At 40.3% G+C, this 17,170-nt stretch overlaps 2 protein-coding genes and 1 long non-coding RNA gene across 3 annotated transcripts in view; all 3 read left to right on the top strand.

Annotated features, from left to right (window-relative positions):
* The first annotated feature begins 629 nt into the window (after positions 1–629).
* Positions 630–1,589, top strand: Gm40426. The gene is made up of 2 exons (XR_872774.1): positions 630–745; positions 1,044–1,589. It is a non-coding gene; the product is annotated as a predicted gene, 40426 (long non-coding RNA).
* A 2,768-nt stretch (positions 1,590–4,357) lies between these two features.
* Positions 4,358–16,114, top strand: Prps1l3 (phosphoribosyl pyrophosphate synthetase 1-like 3). The gene is made up of 2 exons (NM_001037746.3): positions 4,358–4,557; positions 12,309–16,114. The coding sequence occupies exon 2, from the start codon at positions 12,372–12,374 to the stop codon at positions 13,326–13,328; it is 957 nt and encodes a 318-aa protein (NP_001032835.2). The 5' UTR covers positions 4,358–4,557; positions 12,309–12,371; the 3' UTR covers positions 13,329–16,114.
* Positions 4,371–17,170, top strand: part of Mipol1 (mirror-image polydactyly 1) — a 226,817-nt gene continuing 214,017 nt past the window's right edge. Inside the window, exon 1 of the mRNA NM_001164370.1 lies at positions 4,371–4,557. The gene's annotated coding sequence lies outside the window, so the exon portion shown is untranslated. The remainder of the gene's footprint in view (positions 4,558–17,170) is intronic.

The following is a 17,170-nucleotide window of genomic DNA, read 5'->3' on the forward strand; positions in this document are numbered from 1 at the left end:
CCCGGAAGTATTTGCAAACTCCAAAAGGACCACCAATGAGCCCTTTCTGATGCAACTGCATTAGGGTCTCTTTATCACAAGCTCGAGCTTGGGCTGTTTTCTAAGCCAACCCTGACACAGCAGGATAGAAAGGCAGAGCAGCCTTGAATCCTCAGTAGGGCAAGGTTTTATAGGAAATGGGAGCAAGTGTGTGTTTGGGTGTCTAGCCTGGCAAGCTGTAATAGAATAACTATTGTAAACCGATAGGTGGGTGCTCTGAAGCAAGACCATGAACAATCACAAATCAATTCAATTAGGGAATTTGAATAGTAGCTATTATGTTTACTGTATGTTACTCTAAATCGTTATCTTCATTCCAATCCAGAACACATTGCATGTGAATGGAATATCGGATTGCTGACAAACTCTCTTAAATCTTCATCAGGTAACTCACTCCTTACAATTACTATAGCTTGAATATAAGATGTCCGACGTAGACTCACATGCTTGAATACTTTGTCCTGTTACAGTTATGTGGCAGAACCTTCCCCAATGAATAAAGATTTCAAAGGACCAATCACTGGATGAGTAGGCAGGACTTCCTGGTCGGGAAGAGGACGAGGAGAGGCAGGAGAAAGGAGCTTCCTTTTTGGAGGACGGGAGAAGGGAGGCGGACAGAATGTAGAATTGTGTTACCTGTTTACTCTAAACTAAGATTGTGTGGTGTTTTCCTTCACGCAGCAACTCAACTGGGTTCCAGAGAAAGGTATGGCGGCAGAGTTGGGTGTACCAGAGTACACCCCTGTCTGTCGCAGGAATTAAGAAGCGCAGAGCTGGCGTGGCAATAGCCAGCCATGGGAGCTTAGCGTGGGTGAGACAGGCTCTGGCTAAAAGGAAAGAATGGGCTTGGCCTGCCCGCTGGGCTGGAGACAGACCTAGGCGGTCTGCCCGTGCCTAGCTGGCAATTCCGTGGGATGCTTTTTTATATTTCACGCAGCACAGTTATGGCGGGAATGGAAATATCCTAAAGAGACACTTGTGTCCTTTCTTTTGGCGGCTACCAGACTACTGAGGCAATGGACCCTAAGAATTTGGAATCTACCCAGAAGTCTCATGGAAGACAACGTAAAGATGCAGCTAGAGGAAGATCTTGTTTCCTAGAAAGGGGGTTCACATAGGTTTATCAACTTGACAGAACACTTTGCAGAAGAGTTTGATGTTGAAGGGCAGAACCACACTTTTGATTGGGCCTGCTTTCCTGCTGCCCTCTAATTAGGGTCCTAGAAATAGACTTGGGAAATGGGGAGAGGGCATTGGCTCTCCATGTTCCTCTTCACATTCTGTCCACGCTGAATACATTTTTCCCCCCGACTCCCATTATTAGTTGTGGCTTATTAAAGATCGGTGACTGAGCTTGGCTTGTTGGAGTTTGGGAGTTGTGGGACACCTGGAAGGTGAGCCTTTGCTAGAGGAAGTGGGTCACTGGTCGTAGGGCCCAGATTCCACTTGTTCTCTGCTTTTTAACTGGAAGACTAAGCACTTTGCCATGCTCCCTTCATTACCATGGTGAACACTGTACTGCAAGCCAAAATAAAGCCTTCTCTAAGTTGCTTTTGTTGTTGGCTATTTGGTCACAGCAGAAAAGGGCTATGTTATGGCCACTGTTCACTGCTTCCCCCCCCCCCCCCCCCCCCCCCCCGAGATAGGGTTTCTCTGTATAGCCCTGGCTGTCCTGGAACTCACTCTGTAGACCAGGCTGTTCTCGAACTCAGAAATCCGCCTGTCTCTGCCTCCCGAGTGTTGGGATTAAAGGTGTGCCCCGGCTTTTTTTTTTTTTTTTTTAATTTCCACCCATATCGAAGACGCTTCCCCTCCCTCCTCTCTTCTCATTCTCTTCCCTCTTCTCTCCCCTCCCTCTGCAGTCACCCCTCCCTCCTTCCCTTCTCAGAAGAGGGCAGGCCTCCCACAGACAAGCCTTGGCATATCAAGTTGCAGTAAGACTAGGCGCATCTTCTATTGCCAGTAGATGAGGCAGTCCAGTTAGCAGAAAGGCTGGCAGTGTAGGCAGAGACAGTCCTTGCTCCTGCTGTAAGAGTCACACATGAAGACCGTGCTGCATGACTGTTACACATGATCTCTCACTGCTTTTATTCAGGTCCACACTGAGAAAGAGCAGGAAGCAGAACATAAAGATATGAAAAATGTGCCATTTTGTGAGCAAGTTTAAAGCTGCAGACAAGAAATGGCTGCTGACAAAACAGCTGTGATCATTAAAGAGATCTGTGGCACTAAATAGAAATCTACTCTGCACTGGGACAATAGCAAAGGTGTCCTGTGGGTAAGACCCAACCATCAAAGGCTCCAACTTGAGAATTTGCAAATTCATCTGAATGGAGAGAGGGTGAACTGAGAATACCACTCTCTGCATAAAACAAGCACCCATTACAATGTTTTCTCAGATCAGCCTTAAAAGTACACAGTGGCCACTGCACCTCTATTCCAAAATGGCCAAGAACTTGGCAGCTTTGTCTGAGTGGCACTGATTATCAGGCATGAAAGATGCCACATGAAAGATGCTGGTCTCCTCAGCTTTCTGGAACGTTATAGCACAGGCCTGCACAAATCCCTTCACACCTGAAGAGGTCCAGAGAGGCTCTTGTATGACGCTTGGGAGGTGATGTTGGAGATACTACAACTGTGGGACATCCACTGAGGTGCAGGTGTGGATGGAAGGCTACATGACTTATAGGCAAGAGAGCTAGTGCCCACAGGGTTGTGCAAGCTTATTGGAGTCCAAAGAATTCCAGCTGTTGAATATGGAGCTTCAAGATTTTATGTCTGCTGTGCTGAATTTCAGTGTTTTTCTTACTTGATCTTCCCTTGCTATCTTAATCTCTGGAACACTACTGTATACTGAAAGTACACAATTTTTCATTTTATGGGGGCTCATTTTTTTCTTTTTTGTTTTTTTGAGACAGTTTCTCTGTAGCCCTGGCTGTCCTGGAACTCACTTTGTAGACCAGGCTGGCCTTGAGCCCAGAAATCCGCCTGCCTCTGCCTCCCAAGTGCTGGATTAAAGGTGTGTGCCACCACTGCCCTGCTAGGGCTCATTGTTTAGAAGTTAGTGTGGCCTCTTTTTTGGAAACTTTTGCTATGTATCCCAGGCTGTCCTGGAATTCACGTTCACTCTTCAAAGGTTCAGAATTACAGATGTGTACCACCATAATCATATTTTTTTAGTGGTGGTTTGTTTACATAAAAATATGATTCAACTCCGACTAATGTAAAGTAATAAATAAAATTTAAAAATGCATTTAAAGCCTGAATCTGTCACAAGTCACTAGTACTAGTCATTAGTTACATAAATAATGAAACTTTTTCTTTTTAGTATTATGCTCTATTTATTCCAAATAATTTCCATCTGGTCATCTCATCCTTTTTTTCCATGCTTCATTCCTCCTGTCACCTACTTTGTGGAGTATGTGGCACTTCTGAAAGGTGAACCTTTGCTAGAGGAAATGGGTCACTGCTTTTTGGTTATAGAGCCCAGCTCCATTTTCTATTCTCTTGTTTTTTGACTGGATGGCTAGCCACTTTGCCATCCTGCCTTTATTAGCATGGTGGACACGGATCTCGTATTGCTATAAGCCAAAATAAAGTCTTTCACGAACTTTGTCTATTAATTCAGAAAATAAATATAATTTTCTGCTGTGGGTGTAAAAAATTACTATTATTACTGTTACCCCAGCATCCAGAAGACTACTTGGCATGTAGTATGCCCTCAATAAATAGATAAGTTAGAGTGACTTCAATAGCTCAACACTAAATTACCAGAGCATCAGTGGCTAGGGTGGGGTGCAGGAGTTCTAGATTAGATAGGGCAGCATAGGGACACTACTTCTCTTTCTTTAAAAGGAGAAAAATATTCGAATATTATCAGCTATATCATCTAATAGAATTCCACATTACTCCTATACTTCGCTTTAAAAATATCCCTGGCGTTCAGCCCTTTCTTTTAAGTTCTGCGATTGAACATTCTGAGTACACCCTTTCTAGTCCTGAAGTCAAAATGTCACCAGCCTTAAAGCTTTTCTGAAACCATTGGCCGATGTCTAAGTCTCACTCTGGCTCACTTCGCAGGACCTTTCCTTCTGTCCCCGCAAAGCACTGCGCACAGAAGGAAACCACTGCCCAGTGAAGATACTCCATGGGATGAGCCCGAGAACCACACATTTCCCCAGTTAGCGCGCACTGGTTGTCAGCTCCTCCCACAGAACGCGACCTCGAGGTCGCCTTCCTTTCCAGCAGCCCGGAACCATCCTTGAGCCCTCCAGCTCGCCGGAAGCCCCGCCCCGTCCCGCCCCGCCCCGCGGCAGCCAGCGGACTCGCGCATGCTCGCTGCGCGCAGCCTCGTCCCCGCGTGCTCTCGCGCGCTTCCTCTCGCCCGCTCTGCTCTTTTTGGTTACTCAGGGGCACGCGCAGCGTTTCGCGCGACGATTGGCTGCCTCGGTGGCGGCGCCACAGGACCGGGCAACTACGCGAGCGGAGTGGGCGCTTAAGGATCCCGCGGCTCCTCAGGTAACGGCGTGGACCGGGAGCGGCTGGGGGAGGGGGGAGAACCTCAGGGTGGCCTGCAGCCCGCCCGGGACTTCCGGCCGCGGCCCCTGGAGGTGCAGGAGCGCTGCGTGGCCCGCGTCGCGGCGTCCTCAGGTGACAACACCGCTCCTTCTCCAGGTTTCGGCCTCATGGCGTCATAGTCTTTCAAAAGTTAAGAAGGGACGAACAATGACTCGGAAGTGTGGGCTGTTTTTCCTCTAAGCTTTGACGAGTTAGGGTTTCAGTCCTGGCGGGACCGCGGATCCACTCTGTGCTTTTGCGGGACACTTGAGCGATTCACAGTTCTCACCCTTCAAAGTGCGAGCAAAAACCCCAGTGTAGTTCAGTATGCCCGGCGCCTACATTAGTAAGATGCAGCTGCAAACTCTGCCTTCACTACATTCAAGATTTGGCTTTTCTTTTTTTTCTTTTTCTTTTTGGTTTTTTTTTCGAGACAGGGTTTCTTTGTATAGCCCTGGCTGTCCTGGAGCTCACTTTGTAGACCAGGCTGGCCTCGAACTCAGAAATCCGCCTGCCTCTGCCTCCCGAGTGCTGGGATTAAAGGTGTGCGCCACCATCGCCCGGCCAAGAGCTGGCTTTTCTAACTGGAGGATGACACCACCCAGTGGTATTGGTGAAGTACTTGAAGTTGGACACTACAAGATAGAAGAATAGACTAGGTTTCTAAGAGAATAGGCCTTTGGAAGGGCTCCTTGAGCGTTTTGATGTCCGTTAATTCCCGATGGTGGTAGACAGCTAAAGAAGGACAGTTTTAACCTGTCTCACGAGTTACCTCACTTTGCAAAGTTTCGTATTGCCATCTGGAATGAACCTCACATCAAAGGACAGTTAGTTACATAATCATTACATAGGCTATCATCCCGTACCTCAATGTGCCTCAAACTAGAGTGACTTGAGAGGAGGGTAGTTAAAGGAGGAATTGCCTCCATCAGATTGGGAACATTTTCTTGATTAATGATTGATATGAGAGGGCCCAGATCACTGGGTTTTTTCAGCCCCAGGCAGGTTGGACCGCAGTTGTTAAGGAAGCAAACCAAGCATGCTATGGAGAGCAAGCCAGTAAGCAAGGTTACTCCCTGGTCTCTGCTTCAGTTCCTGTTTCCAGGTTCCAGCCTTGAGCTCTTTGCCTTGTTGCCCTGGATGGCGATGGATGCTGACCCTCCACTATGTTTGTTTTTGGTCATGGTAGTCTTGTCAAATTGAAAGAAACCAACCTAGATCCAATCCTATGAAAATAATATAGCAATATATATATGTATATACTTTAAAGATTTATGTATGTGAATAAACTGTTGCTCTCTTTAGACACACCATAAGAGGGCATCAGATCCTATTACAAATGGTTGTGAGCTACCATGTAGTTGTTAGGAATTGAACTCAGGACTTCTGGAAGAGTCAGTGCGTTTAACCACTGAGCCATCTCTACAGCCCAAGCAATATATTTATTTAATGGAGGCAAAGTTTGTAAAAGTGAGATAATATGAATTATTTCACTAGATAAAAGTAATAATGGCAAAACAAATATGAATAGGACATGTACATTATTCTTCAAAGACAGTATAAAATAAAAATCTTTGTGTGATAAGTTTGAAAGCTTAATAAACATACAAAACCATGCTTAAGTCCTGTGTACAATTTATTGCATTTTCATGAAGTATAATTATGTCTTGAAATTTAATTTTAATATATATATAGGTATGTGATATAGTATAAATTTAAAGTACTGCATTAGATTTGTGTATGTACATTGAGATTGCTTTCATTATGTGTAATATGTGTACAGTTTAGAAATAACTAGACTATAACAGGGTTCAGTTTACTGTAGTTTATAATCTTGAATATTCTTCTTGTTTCTTCTTTAAACATACCAACATCTGTCTCCGTCTTTTTCTTAAGACATTCTCTTTTGAGTCTGGCTGTTTGAGAAGTTGCTATGTAGACCAAGCTGAACTTGAACTCAGGGAAATTATCCTGCCTCTGCCTCCCAAGTGCTGGGATTAAATGAGGGCACCACCCCACAGGGCTTCTTTGTATTTTATCTTGAGGATTTTGAAGACTACCATGACCAAAAACAAACATAGTGGAGGGTCAGCATCCATCGCCATCCAGGGCAACAAGGCAAAGAGCTCAAAATCCTTCTTTGTATTTTATCTTGTGGAATGAACTTTGAAAAATAGAAAAAAACTTGATAATAACTTTTAAAATCTTTATTGTGAAATAATTCATATAGAAAGAAGTATATAAAACATGGACTTTTTAATTCCTTATTCAAATGAATAATCACTAAAACTTCTTACTAATCTGTTTGTAGCTGTTTATAAAATATATCTGCACAAGTGATATGGATTTGTCAGTGGATGGATTGTTTTATATGTGCCTTATTAATGCTGTTGCTCAAATCTCTAATAACAATTTGTATATCTAATGTGTTTTAGTAGTAATAAGTGCTGACAATTTGCTACATGTTAAAACTCCTTTTGTAATAATGAAGACTATTTCTCCCTGGATACACACCCACCCAGCCATCCACATATACATATATACACACACATATGCACACATACATACATATGTATATGTACATATCTAATTTTTGAGGTCATGCTATTCATAGTATACAGCTTTATGATTAATCTATCTTTCTGTAAGCCAGACATCGTCTTTTATCAGTGACTCAGTTCATCTTTCGTGATACTTTTTGTTTTAAAGCCTTGTCTCATTTCTTTTTTTAAAAAAATAGTTTGTCTTGTTGAGAAGCTGAAAAAAATAGTATATATGGTCTCTGACTTACAATCTTTCACATTAAGATTTTTTGCCTTTGGGATGGTGAGAAACTGATAGTCAGTAGAAGTGCTATCTTGCATTTGTATTTTTTTTTTAGATTTATTTATTTATAACTACACTGTAGCTGTCCTCAGACACTCCAGAAGAGGGCATCAGATCTCATTACAGATGGCTTTGAGCCACCATGTGGTTGCCGAGACCTTAGGAAGAGCAGTCGGCGCTCTTAACTCCTGAGCCATCTCGCCAGCCTCCGCATTTGTATTTTTAATCTTTATTTAGTCTGGGGTAGATACTAATTCATGACACTAGGCAGTGGCTGCAAGCTGCAGTTCCTAGGTGGTATGAGGAGAACCAACAACTAGTGGTTTTTGGTACATTGTGTTCAACTCTGGTATTTGATAGCTTAGGTGTATTGTATGCCTTTTTGATATATTTTTCTGGATGTAATTCATCAGAAATCAAAGAACATCTTTCTAGAATTCTGTATTCCCTGGATAATACTTTTAATGTTAACATAATATTCAATGGTTATAATGGACAAATGTAAAGTACTTCACTAACTAACTATTTTTTTTTTTGTTGTTTTTGTTTTTGTTTTTTTGTTTTTCGAGCCGGGGTTTCTCTGTATAGTCCTGGCTGTCCTGGAACTCACTTTGTAGACCACACTGTCCTAGAACTCAAAAATCCACCTGCCTCTGCCTCCCAAGTGCTGGGATTAAAGGCCTAACTCTTTTTTTTTTTTAAATATTTTTTTTTATTACGTATTTTCCTCAATTACATTTCCAATGCCATCCCAGAAGTCCCCCATACCCTCCCCCCCACTCCCCTACCCATCCATTCCCACTTTTTGGCCCTGGCATTTCCCTGTACTGGGGCATATAAAGTTTGCGTGTCCAATGGGCCTCTCTTTCCAGTGATGGCTGACTAGAAGGCCTAACTCTTATATAAACTATAAATATATTGACTAAACACTGTTGTAATCAGTGAATAATACTTTTTATAAAATTGTAGTCTGGATATAACTAATTTTTTTTTTCTGTTTTAGTCTTTGTATTCTAGGAACCAATCTGGGTAATATATTATATTTTGTTGATGTATTTTTTCTTTCTTTTATTTATTTATTTATTTTTTTATTATTTGAAACAGAATTTCTCTGTGTATCCCTGAGTGCCCAGGAACTGTCTCTGAAGAGCAAATTGGCCTTGAACCTACAGTGATCTTCTTGCCTCTGCCTCCCAAGTGCTGGGAATAAAGGTGTGTGGCACCGTGCCAGACAGCTATCATGTTTCTTAAGTCTTTTCCAACCTCTTCTTTTTTTCTACTTTGATGTAGTTATGCTAGCCATCTTTTGGTTTTCTCGTGTATGATTGCATATATGCTAAGCATTTAAAAATGATGTCTGTGTAGCATGCAAGCCTTGTTGGTGTTTGCAGAGGCCAGAGGAGGGCATTGGCTTCACTGGAACTGGAGTTAAGACTATTGTGAGCTCTCGTGTGGGTGCTGGGAAGTGTACTGGTCCCTTTCTCTTGACTGTTGAGCCATCTCTCCAGCCCCACTGTTGGATATTTTAAAATTCAGTGGATCAGCTTCATGCTCCCAACTAAATAGTTTAGTCTTGGGTGAGTCATCTCACTACTTACATGTTTTTATTGTCCCTTTTGTACTCTGTTGTTTTGAAAGGTGTGTGTGCTTTAACATTCTTTTACTGTTTACCATAGAGATTATGGCGTCCTTTATCCTCTACATGGGCACTGGAATGTGCTAATCTTTTAGTATTGTAAACAGCACTGCAGTTTATATTCTTGTACACACACATTTTGCCTTTTGTAAGAAGTTAGTTTTCTACAAATAAAATTGTGGACTGTTTAGGACAACATTTAATTGGAGCTGCCTTACAGGTTTAGAGGTTCAGTCCATTATGATCAAGGCAAGAACATGGCAGCATCCAGGCAGGCATGATGAAGGCAGAGCTGAAAGTTCTACATCTTCATCTGAGGGCTGCTAGTGGAATACTGGCTCCCAGGTCGCTAGGGCTAGTAAAAGCCCACGCCCACAGTGACACACCTACTCTGACAAGGCCAAACCTCCAAATAGTGCCACTCTAGGCCAAGCATATGCAAACCATGACATGGATTTAAAAAGTTTTCACATTTAAAGCCCTAAGACATGTTTGGGAGAATACTTTTTTTCTTTGAAATATATAAATATTTATAAAGTATAAATATTTAGTTTAAACTTTTTAAGGCAAACTCACACAAAGCCTTCATTAAAACTAGTTGTACTGTATGTAGTCTGTCTTCTTTTCCTGCGCTTGTGCTTAAAGTAAGAGAAACCTTACCACTGCCACCTTCGTATGAGAGTTGCTAACATCAAGCAGGAAAAAGGAAGTCCTGAATATTTTCAGAGAGAACTTGGGCTGTCAGTACAAAAGAAGAGCTTTGACTGGGCCAGTCCAATCTTCTTGCTAGCACTATCAGCTGCTGAAATACAGTGTTGCAGCCATTTGAAAGTTTTGAAGGACAAGACTTTTCAGACTCCCCACCTATAGTAGAAAGTTGGGAATCAGTGAGATTGATGCAGGCTAAAGACATTTCTAGACAGAGAAAGCCTCTGAAAATTCTGGAAGTTCCAGTCTATTAAAATAAAGCAGTAAAAATATATCTAGGAAAAGCCCAAGGCAGCGTTGACTGACAGCTGTATAGCAGGCCCCAGAACAAGCAGTTTAGATCAGAGATCCTCCTAAAATAGATATCCAGGCAATTAAGGTTATTTTAAAGAGATTTTATAATAGGTTGGCCCAATTATTTTTGTCAGACTTTTTACATTATGAGTTTGATTTTGTTAATAGATACAGACTTCTGGGTTTCTGTCTTGTCATTGATGTGATACTGATTGCTTAGTTTTAAATGAGTTTGGGTTTTTTTTTTTTTTTTTGTCTATATTATGTAAACTATGAAGTTTTTAAAATATAGTCCCCCAATACCTTTATCTATTTTATAAAGTCTGTTATCTGAGATTAATAAGAGAAAATATTAAGTGGAGAACTTAAATAATCTATGTGTTAAAATAACTTTTAAATTTTTAGAGGCTATTTACACACCTTTAATCCTGGTATTTTGAAAGCGGAGGCAAATGGATCTCTGAGTTCAAGGCCAGCCTGGTCTAAGGACAGCCAGTGCTACACGTGAAACCTTGTCTCAGAAAAACAAAACAAAACAAAAAACAAAAACAAAAAATCAAACCCAAGAGTATAAAGGCCCCAGTACTCTTATATAGCAGAGGACTGCCTGGTCTGCCTCAATGAGAGAAGACACACTTAACCCTGGAGAGACTTGAGGCCCCAGGAAGTGGGGAGGTCTGGTGGTGTGGGGGTCTGAGAATATCCTCTTGGAGACGGGAGCAGAATGAATTAGGAGGGGGATAACTACCGGACTGTAAAAAAAGATTAAAAACAATTAAAAGGAAAAAAAAAAAGAAAAAATCAAATAGCATTACATTATTTTCCCCTTCTCTTTTCTCCTTCTAAACCCTTCTGTACTCTCATCCCAGCTCTCTTTCAAATTAATGACCTCTTTTTCTTCTCACTCTCTTTGTAATAATTAATACAACCTGCTCAGTCTGTGTAATGTTATTTACGTGTATGTTTCCATTTGGAATTGGATAACCAATCGGTACACTGTTCCCTGGGGAAACTGTCTCTCTCACTCAGCATTCTTTAGTTGCCTGCTGTTCTTTGTCTAGTTCCCTCTCACCCTATCCACGTGAGCAGGTCTACGAGTGTCATCCTTGTTCAGGTCATATTTAGGCAGCTGTGTTGGGTAAGACTTGGTAATTATAGCTTCTGATGTTGTTAGGAGACACAATCTCACATTGAACTGAACTTCCTGTTCTTCTGACTTTTTAAAAAAGATTTATTTATTTATTATATGTGAATACACTGTAGCTGTCTTCAGAAACTCTAGAAGAGGGAGTCAGATTTTATTACAGATGGTTGTGAGCCACCATGTGGTTGGTGGGATTTGAGCTCAGGATCTTTGGAAGAGCAGTCAGAGACGGCTAGGCCATCACTCCAGCCCCTCTTCTGACTCTTACAATCTTTCCTCTCCCACTTCCCCAGTGATCCCTGAACCTCAGATAGCAGGAGTTTTGTAGATTTATCTCAACAACTCTGTATTTTGATTAGGTTTGGTTTTCTTTCTGTGCTGGTCTGTCTTGCAAAGAGAAGTTTCCTTGGTAAAGGTGAGAACTGACTTATCTGTGGATATAAGGACAGATAGTTAGAATGCATTTAAAGATTACACTAGTTTAATAAAGTGAAGTTTATAGAATAACTCTAACAGTATACAATTATGATTATTGTATTATTTCTAGTTCTATTAATATTTTACTGTATCTAAATTTTTTAAGTGCTCTGGATTGATTGTGCTTAAGTTCATCACAACTAAGTATGTATAGTATACCATAATATATATGCTGTTCAGTATTATATATGGTTTCAAATATCCACTGTGGCCTTGATAAAGAGAGACCTTTTTTGTTGTTGGAGGCTCATGTATTGATGAGAGTCTTTTGAGTCTATGAACTCAGTGCTATAAATTTCTCTCAGATTGAAGTGCTATGTACATATCATGAATTTTAATACACCACCTTACCATTTTTATTTATTTAAAAATATTTTAAGATTTAACTTCTATTTTGAACTATGGGTTTGCTAATGGATTTTCCAGATCTTTTTGTTACTGATTTCTAGTTTATTTCAGCTGAAAAAATAACACCAATTTTGATGATTTTAGTTCTGACAAATGTATTCAGGTCTGTTTGGTTGACCAGAAAAAAATGTGGTGTATGTACTGGAAAAAATTCTGTAGATGGTGGAGTAGCAACGAGGTACTGTTGGTGTTCAGGCTCCCTGTTGACTTCCGTTCCAGTGTCGGCGGCGGAGGCAAGCGGTGGCAGTGACAGCAGTGACCACTGAGCAGTAATTGCCCAAGATGTCGAATATCAAAATCTTCAGCGGGAGCTCGCACCAGGACTTATCCCAGAAAATAGCTGACCGCCTGGGCTTGGAGCTAGGCAAGGTGGTGACTAAGAAATTCAGCAACCAGGAGACCTGTGTGGAAATTGGAGAAAGCGTTCGTGGAGAGGATGTCTACATTGTTCAGAGTGGATGTGGTGAGATAAATGACAATCTAATGGAGCTTTTGATCATGATTAATGCTTGCAAGATTGCTTCAGCCAGCAGGGTTACTGCAGTCATCCCATGCTTCCCTTATGCCCGCCAAGATAAGAAGGATAAGAGCCGGGCTCCAATCTCAGCTAAGCTTGTTGCAAATATGCTATCTGTAGCAGGTGCGGATCATATTATCACCATGGATCTACATGCATCTCAAATTCAGGGTTTCTTTGATATCCCGGTGGACAATTTATATGCAGAGCCAGCTGTCCTAAAGTGGATACGGGAGAATATATCTGAGTGGAGAAACTGTACTATTGTCTCACCTGATGCTGGTGGAGCCAAGAGAGTGACCTCCATTGCAGACCGGTTGAATGTGGATTTTGCTTTGATTCACAAGGAACGGAAGAAGGCCAATGAAGTAGACCGCATGGTACTAGTAGGAGATGTGAAGGATCGTGTGGCTATACTTGTGGATGACATGGCTGACACTTGCGGTACAATTTGTCATGCTGCTGACAAACTTCTCTCAGCTGGAGCTACCAGAGTTTATGCTATCTTGACGCATGGAATCTTCTCTGGCCCTGCCATTTCTCGCATCAACAATGCATGCTTTGAAGCAGTAGTAGTTACCAATACCATACCTCAGGAAGACAAGATGAAACACTGCTCCAAAATACAGGTGATTGACATCTCTATGATCCTTGCAGAAGCCATCAGGAGAACCCACAATGGAGAATCTGTCTCCTACCTGTTCAGCCATGTTCCTTTGTAATATAACTTCTGAAGCATTTTGAAAATAAAACCAAACCCACCCCTTGTTTTTCTTGGTATTGGTGAGTTTAGCAGAAAACCCGACTTGCTTCAGTATAGCTTTTTACATCTCACATTAACTATATTTGAATTTATTTTAAATTGGAGAAAGACAGATTGTTGTTAACTGCTAGGATGCCCTACCTGCATTGTTGGATCCTGGCTTTCTTGTTTATTTTGTGAGCCTTGCAGCTTTAAGTTGAGCTCAGCTCTTGAAAGGTGTTAAGAGAGTAATCCACATGGTCCTTAAGACATGATTGACAAAGCTCATGCTCCATTGCATGTGAATGCTTTTTTTCATTCAGAATAACTAGCAACAAAGCTAGCCCATGAGTAGTACGTTTTCAGAGGTCTACAGTAAGAACCCTGAGCGTCCTTACACATAGTTCAGTGGTTGAGCATCCTGTAAGGCAGGGGTAGGTAACTCAATGCAGTAATTAATTTTTGGAAGGAAAAAAAAAAGCCTAATCCATTACTGTCTTTTTGACTGTATAGCTTAGATTCTCTACACCTATTCCTTTCCAGTTGGCTTTATTTACCTTTAGCTATCTTGATACTTTCTTGGCCAAATATCCTGGACTCAGTGATCATTGTGACACAATGTGGTGTAAGACAAAGTGGCTTCTTGCTATGTAACTGCTAGCATTCACACTAGGTAACCTCCCTTAGCCTCCTACCACTGAGGTGGTGGGTTTAGATGGTGTCGTAGTGCCTTTGATTAACTTAAGTATTTAGCTTTCATCTTCCTTAGATCTCTTTGTCCTCCCAATTGAACACATTTCTGCTAAACAATTTGGTCTTATCTTGTGTAGAAAAAAGTTAATAAAATGTCTGTCATGTGTGAAAAAAAAGATTCTGTAAAGTTTGTTTGCTTGTTTTGTCATTGTTAGAATAATACCCAAGAAAAACAAAGATTTATTTTGACTTCAGTGTTTTGGGCTCCATTCTTGGATGGAGATAAAACCTTGTGGGAGAGCATGATAGTTCCAGTACAGCTGCTAAGTTGGGGACAGCAGGAACCCTTCAAAGACTGGCCTGAGTGGCCCATTCCTCAGTTCAAGCCCTTCCTCTAAGAGTCCTCAAGATTCATTCACCTTTAGAATGGATTATGTGGCAACTGAGCCTTCAGGGGGGACATTTTAAATTCAAATCCTGGCAGTATTCTAAAGCCAAGTGGGCAGTAAAGTTCCTAGCAATTTTTATTCAGAAGCCATTGCAGTCGGGGGAAAAAGCAAATGTAGAGTCAGGCTTTTTTTCCAAATAAATCAAGGACAAGGAAAGTTAGAGGTCAGGAGTAGGATCAGAGTCACTGGATGAAAACATCATCCATGTAGAGGGAATTTGTGCTTAAATCTACTGACAATCATGGAGGCAAACCAGGGTTTATGAGATTTTTCAAGATGTGAGAACCTCAAAACTCTGTAAGCAAGATTCTTGTTAAAGCTGAGCTAGGCAGAGACAAACACAGGGCTGAAGGTTGAAACCTAATAGAGTAGATGATTCTAAGATTAAGTTTGGTTTTTATCATTCATAGTATTAGCTTTTCTATAACTTGACTCATCTGGGTCTTACTCTTCAGTTTACTAAGAGATGTGGTGAAGCGTCCAGCTACAGTTATGTCCTTGTTTGTCCTCTAAGTTGTACATTTACAAATACTCCTGATTGTGTGTTTATGCACACACTCCTGTGTTAGGTGTCCTTTATTGCTCTCTATTTTTTTGTAGCAGGGTTCTTCCCTGACTCTAGGCCTCCTGTTGGTTCAGGTAGGTGCAGGTCAACAAAACTAAACTGTCATCTTGTCTCCATCCAAGAGACAAGAAGGCTTGGATTACAGGCATGCACCTGGATGCTCCACTTTACGTGGATGCTGGAATCCAAACTCTGGATTCACGATTGTTTGGCAGGTGCCCTTTCCAGCTTCTTTTCACCAGAAGTGTTTGATGTTTATAAGTTACAGCTTTTCATATTAGGATCGTTTATGTCTGGGGAGTGGGTTTGATGCTTTTATATACTTTTTTAGATTTAGATTTTATTTTTCATTTTACTTTATCTTGTTTACATCCTTTTTTCCTACTCTGTCAATTATTTTGAGTCATATCATTTAAAAATGGCAATTTGTGGACTGTTTTCATGTTTGTGTGTTTTGTTATTGCTTAGGTATTAGTTGTTGGTGAAGCACAAGCATCTATATACTCATCATATAACTGAAAACAATTTTGCCTTGTTTTACTTTCTTAGGTAGAATTTGGATTGTAATTTCTTACAGATATCAAATCAGAGTGTTAGAATGGTGTTTTTCATTGTCTCACTTGTGCATACAATCTAAAATAAATTTAAATTTCTTTTTAATTATTTCTTTCTGATAAATTTTAAACTAGCATATCTTGAAACTGGTATTTCGATACTTTTATTACCTTCAGAATTTAATGTAAATTTAAGCCACTTTTATAATTTGTGTCAAAAAGCTTATTGCCAGCCTGGGAGCTGTAGATACTGTATGTTCTACCTAACAACATTCCAAAGCAGAACATTTTATTCCCTGGCATGAGCTGGCACAGTGGGCAGGATTATTGTAATTCATTTGGGTAAATGAACTGAAGCTTAATGTACAAAAATATTCTGTCAGTTTTTACAATTCTGTAATGATAAAAACTGGGTTTAGAATTTCAGCATCTTAATTTCTATTGTCCTTATCCCATTCTGATTATTTGATCTTCTTTTCAATTAAAGTCCATATATTATCTTTAACGGTCTATGTTTTGTTTGCTAATTATTTAGAATTACAATCTTATTTAAAACTATGCTATCATGCTGATTACTAATTACTTGGTTTGGCAAGCTCATGGTCTACCAGTAAATATATCTTAAACATTGAAGAAATTTTTCTCATTGAAGTCTTGAATATATTTTTCTCTTAAAATGTATTTACAATCAAAAATAATTTTGGAAAATCAAGAGAATATATCATGTAACTATTAGTGACAAGAAATTTTAGGCTACTCTTTAACATATCACATTTACTATTAGTGGTATTTTTAAAACTTGCCAAAAGGTTTTATACTAATGTTTAGAATAGAAAGCTAAGCTATTGCCATACAGTGAACTATTAAACACTAAAGTGAATGTTTGGAAAGTGATAGAATATTCTGATAAAAATGAATATTTGTAGAATATTTGCACGCGTGTGCCGCTACTTACTGGCAGTTGACAGCAGCTGAGAGAGGGAAAGTCAAGTCCTTTGAAAGTGTTGCCTCATGTATATTGACCACTTCCAGTTGAAGGCCACACGTTTAGGAATATATAGGCAGCACAAATTAGACTTGATGAATTAAAAGAATAGAAAGTGGATATGGAAGGAGGAGGTGGGTCTGGGAAGAGGTAAATATGGTCAAAAGACATTGTACAAAATTCTAAACTAAAAAAAAAAAGAATTTAATTTGCCTTGGATTTTAGTTCCATTAATGGTTAACATTTTGACATTGTTTTAAAGTGTTTGTAACATAACGATGACTATCCTGTACTCTTATTTATATGTTAAATATGGAAAAGTGGAAGACAATTGTAGAGAGGTGAATGGGTGGTTCCCAGAAGTGACCAGGAGTATGGGAGGAGATAAGGATCAAAGGATGCAAACTTTGAGGTAGGAATAAGATCAAGAGATCTATAGCAATTACTGTGGAAATTGGGAGGGGGGTTCATAAAAAATAGAATTACTATATGACTCACTGCACTCTTAAGTCAGCATACCACAGGTTTATTCAGGTTTATGCTCCTATAGAATCAGCCTCGATGTCAACAAATTGG

Source organism: Mus musculus, chromosome 12 (assembly GCF_000001635.26).
Source record: "Mus musculus strain C57BL/6J chromosome 12, GRCm38.p6 C57BL/6J".
Taxonomy (NCBI): Eukaryota; Metazoa; Chordata; class Mammalia; order Rodentia; family Muridae; genus Mus; species Mus musculus.

Coding starts and splice junctions, on each gene's coding strand:
- Prps1l3 (NM_001037746.3), top strand. CDS start 12,372: ATGTCGAATATCAAAATCTTCAGCGGGAGCTCGCACCAGGACTTATCC.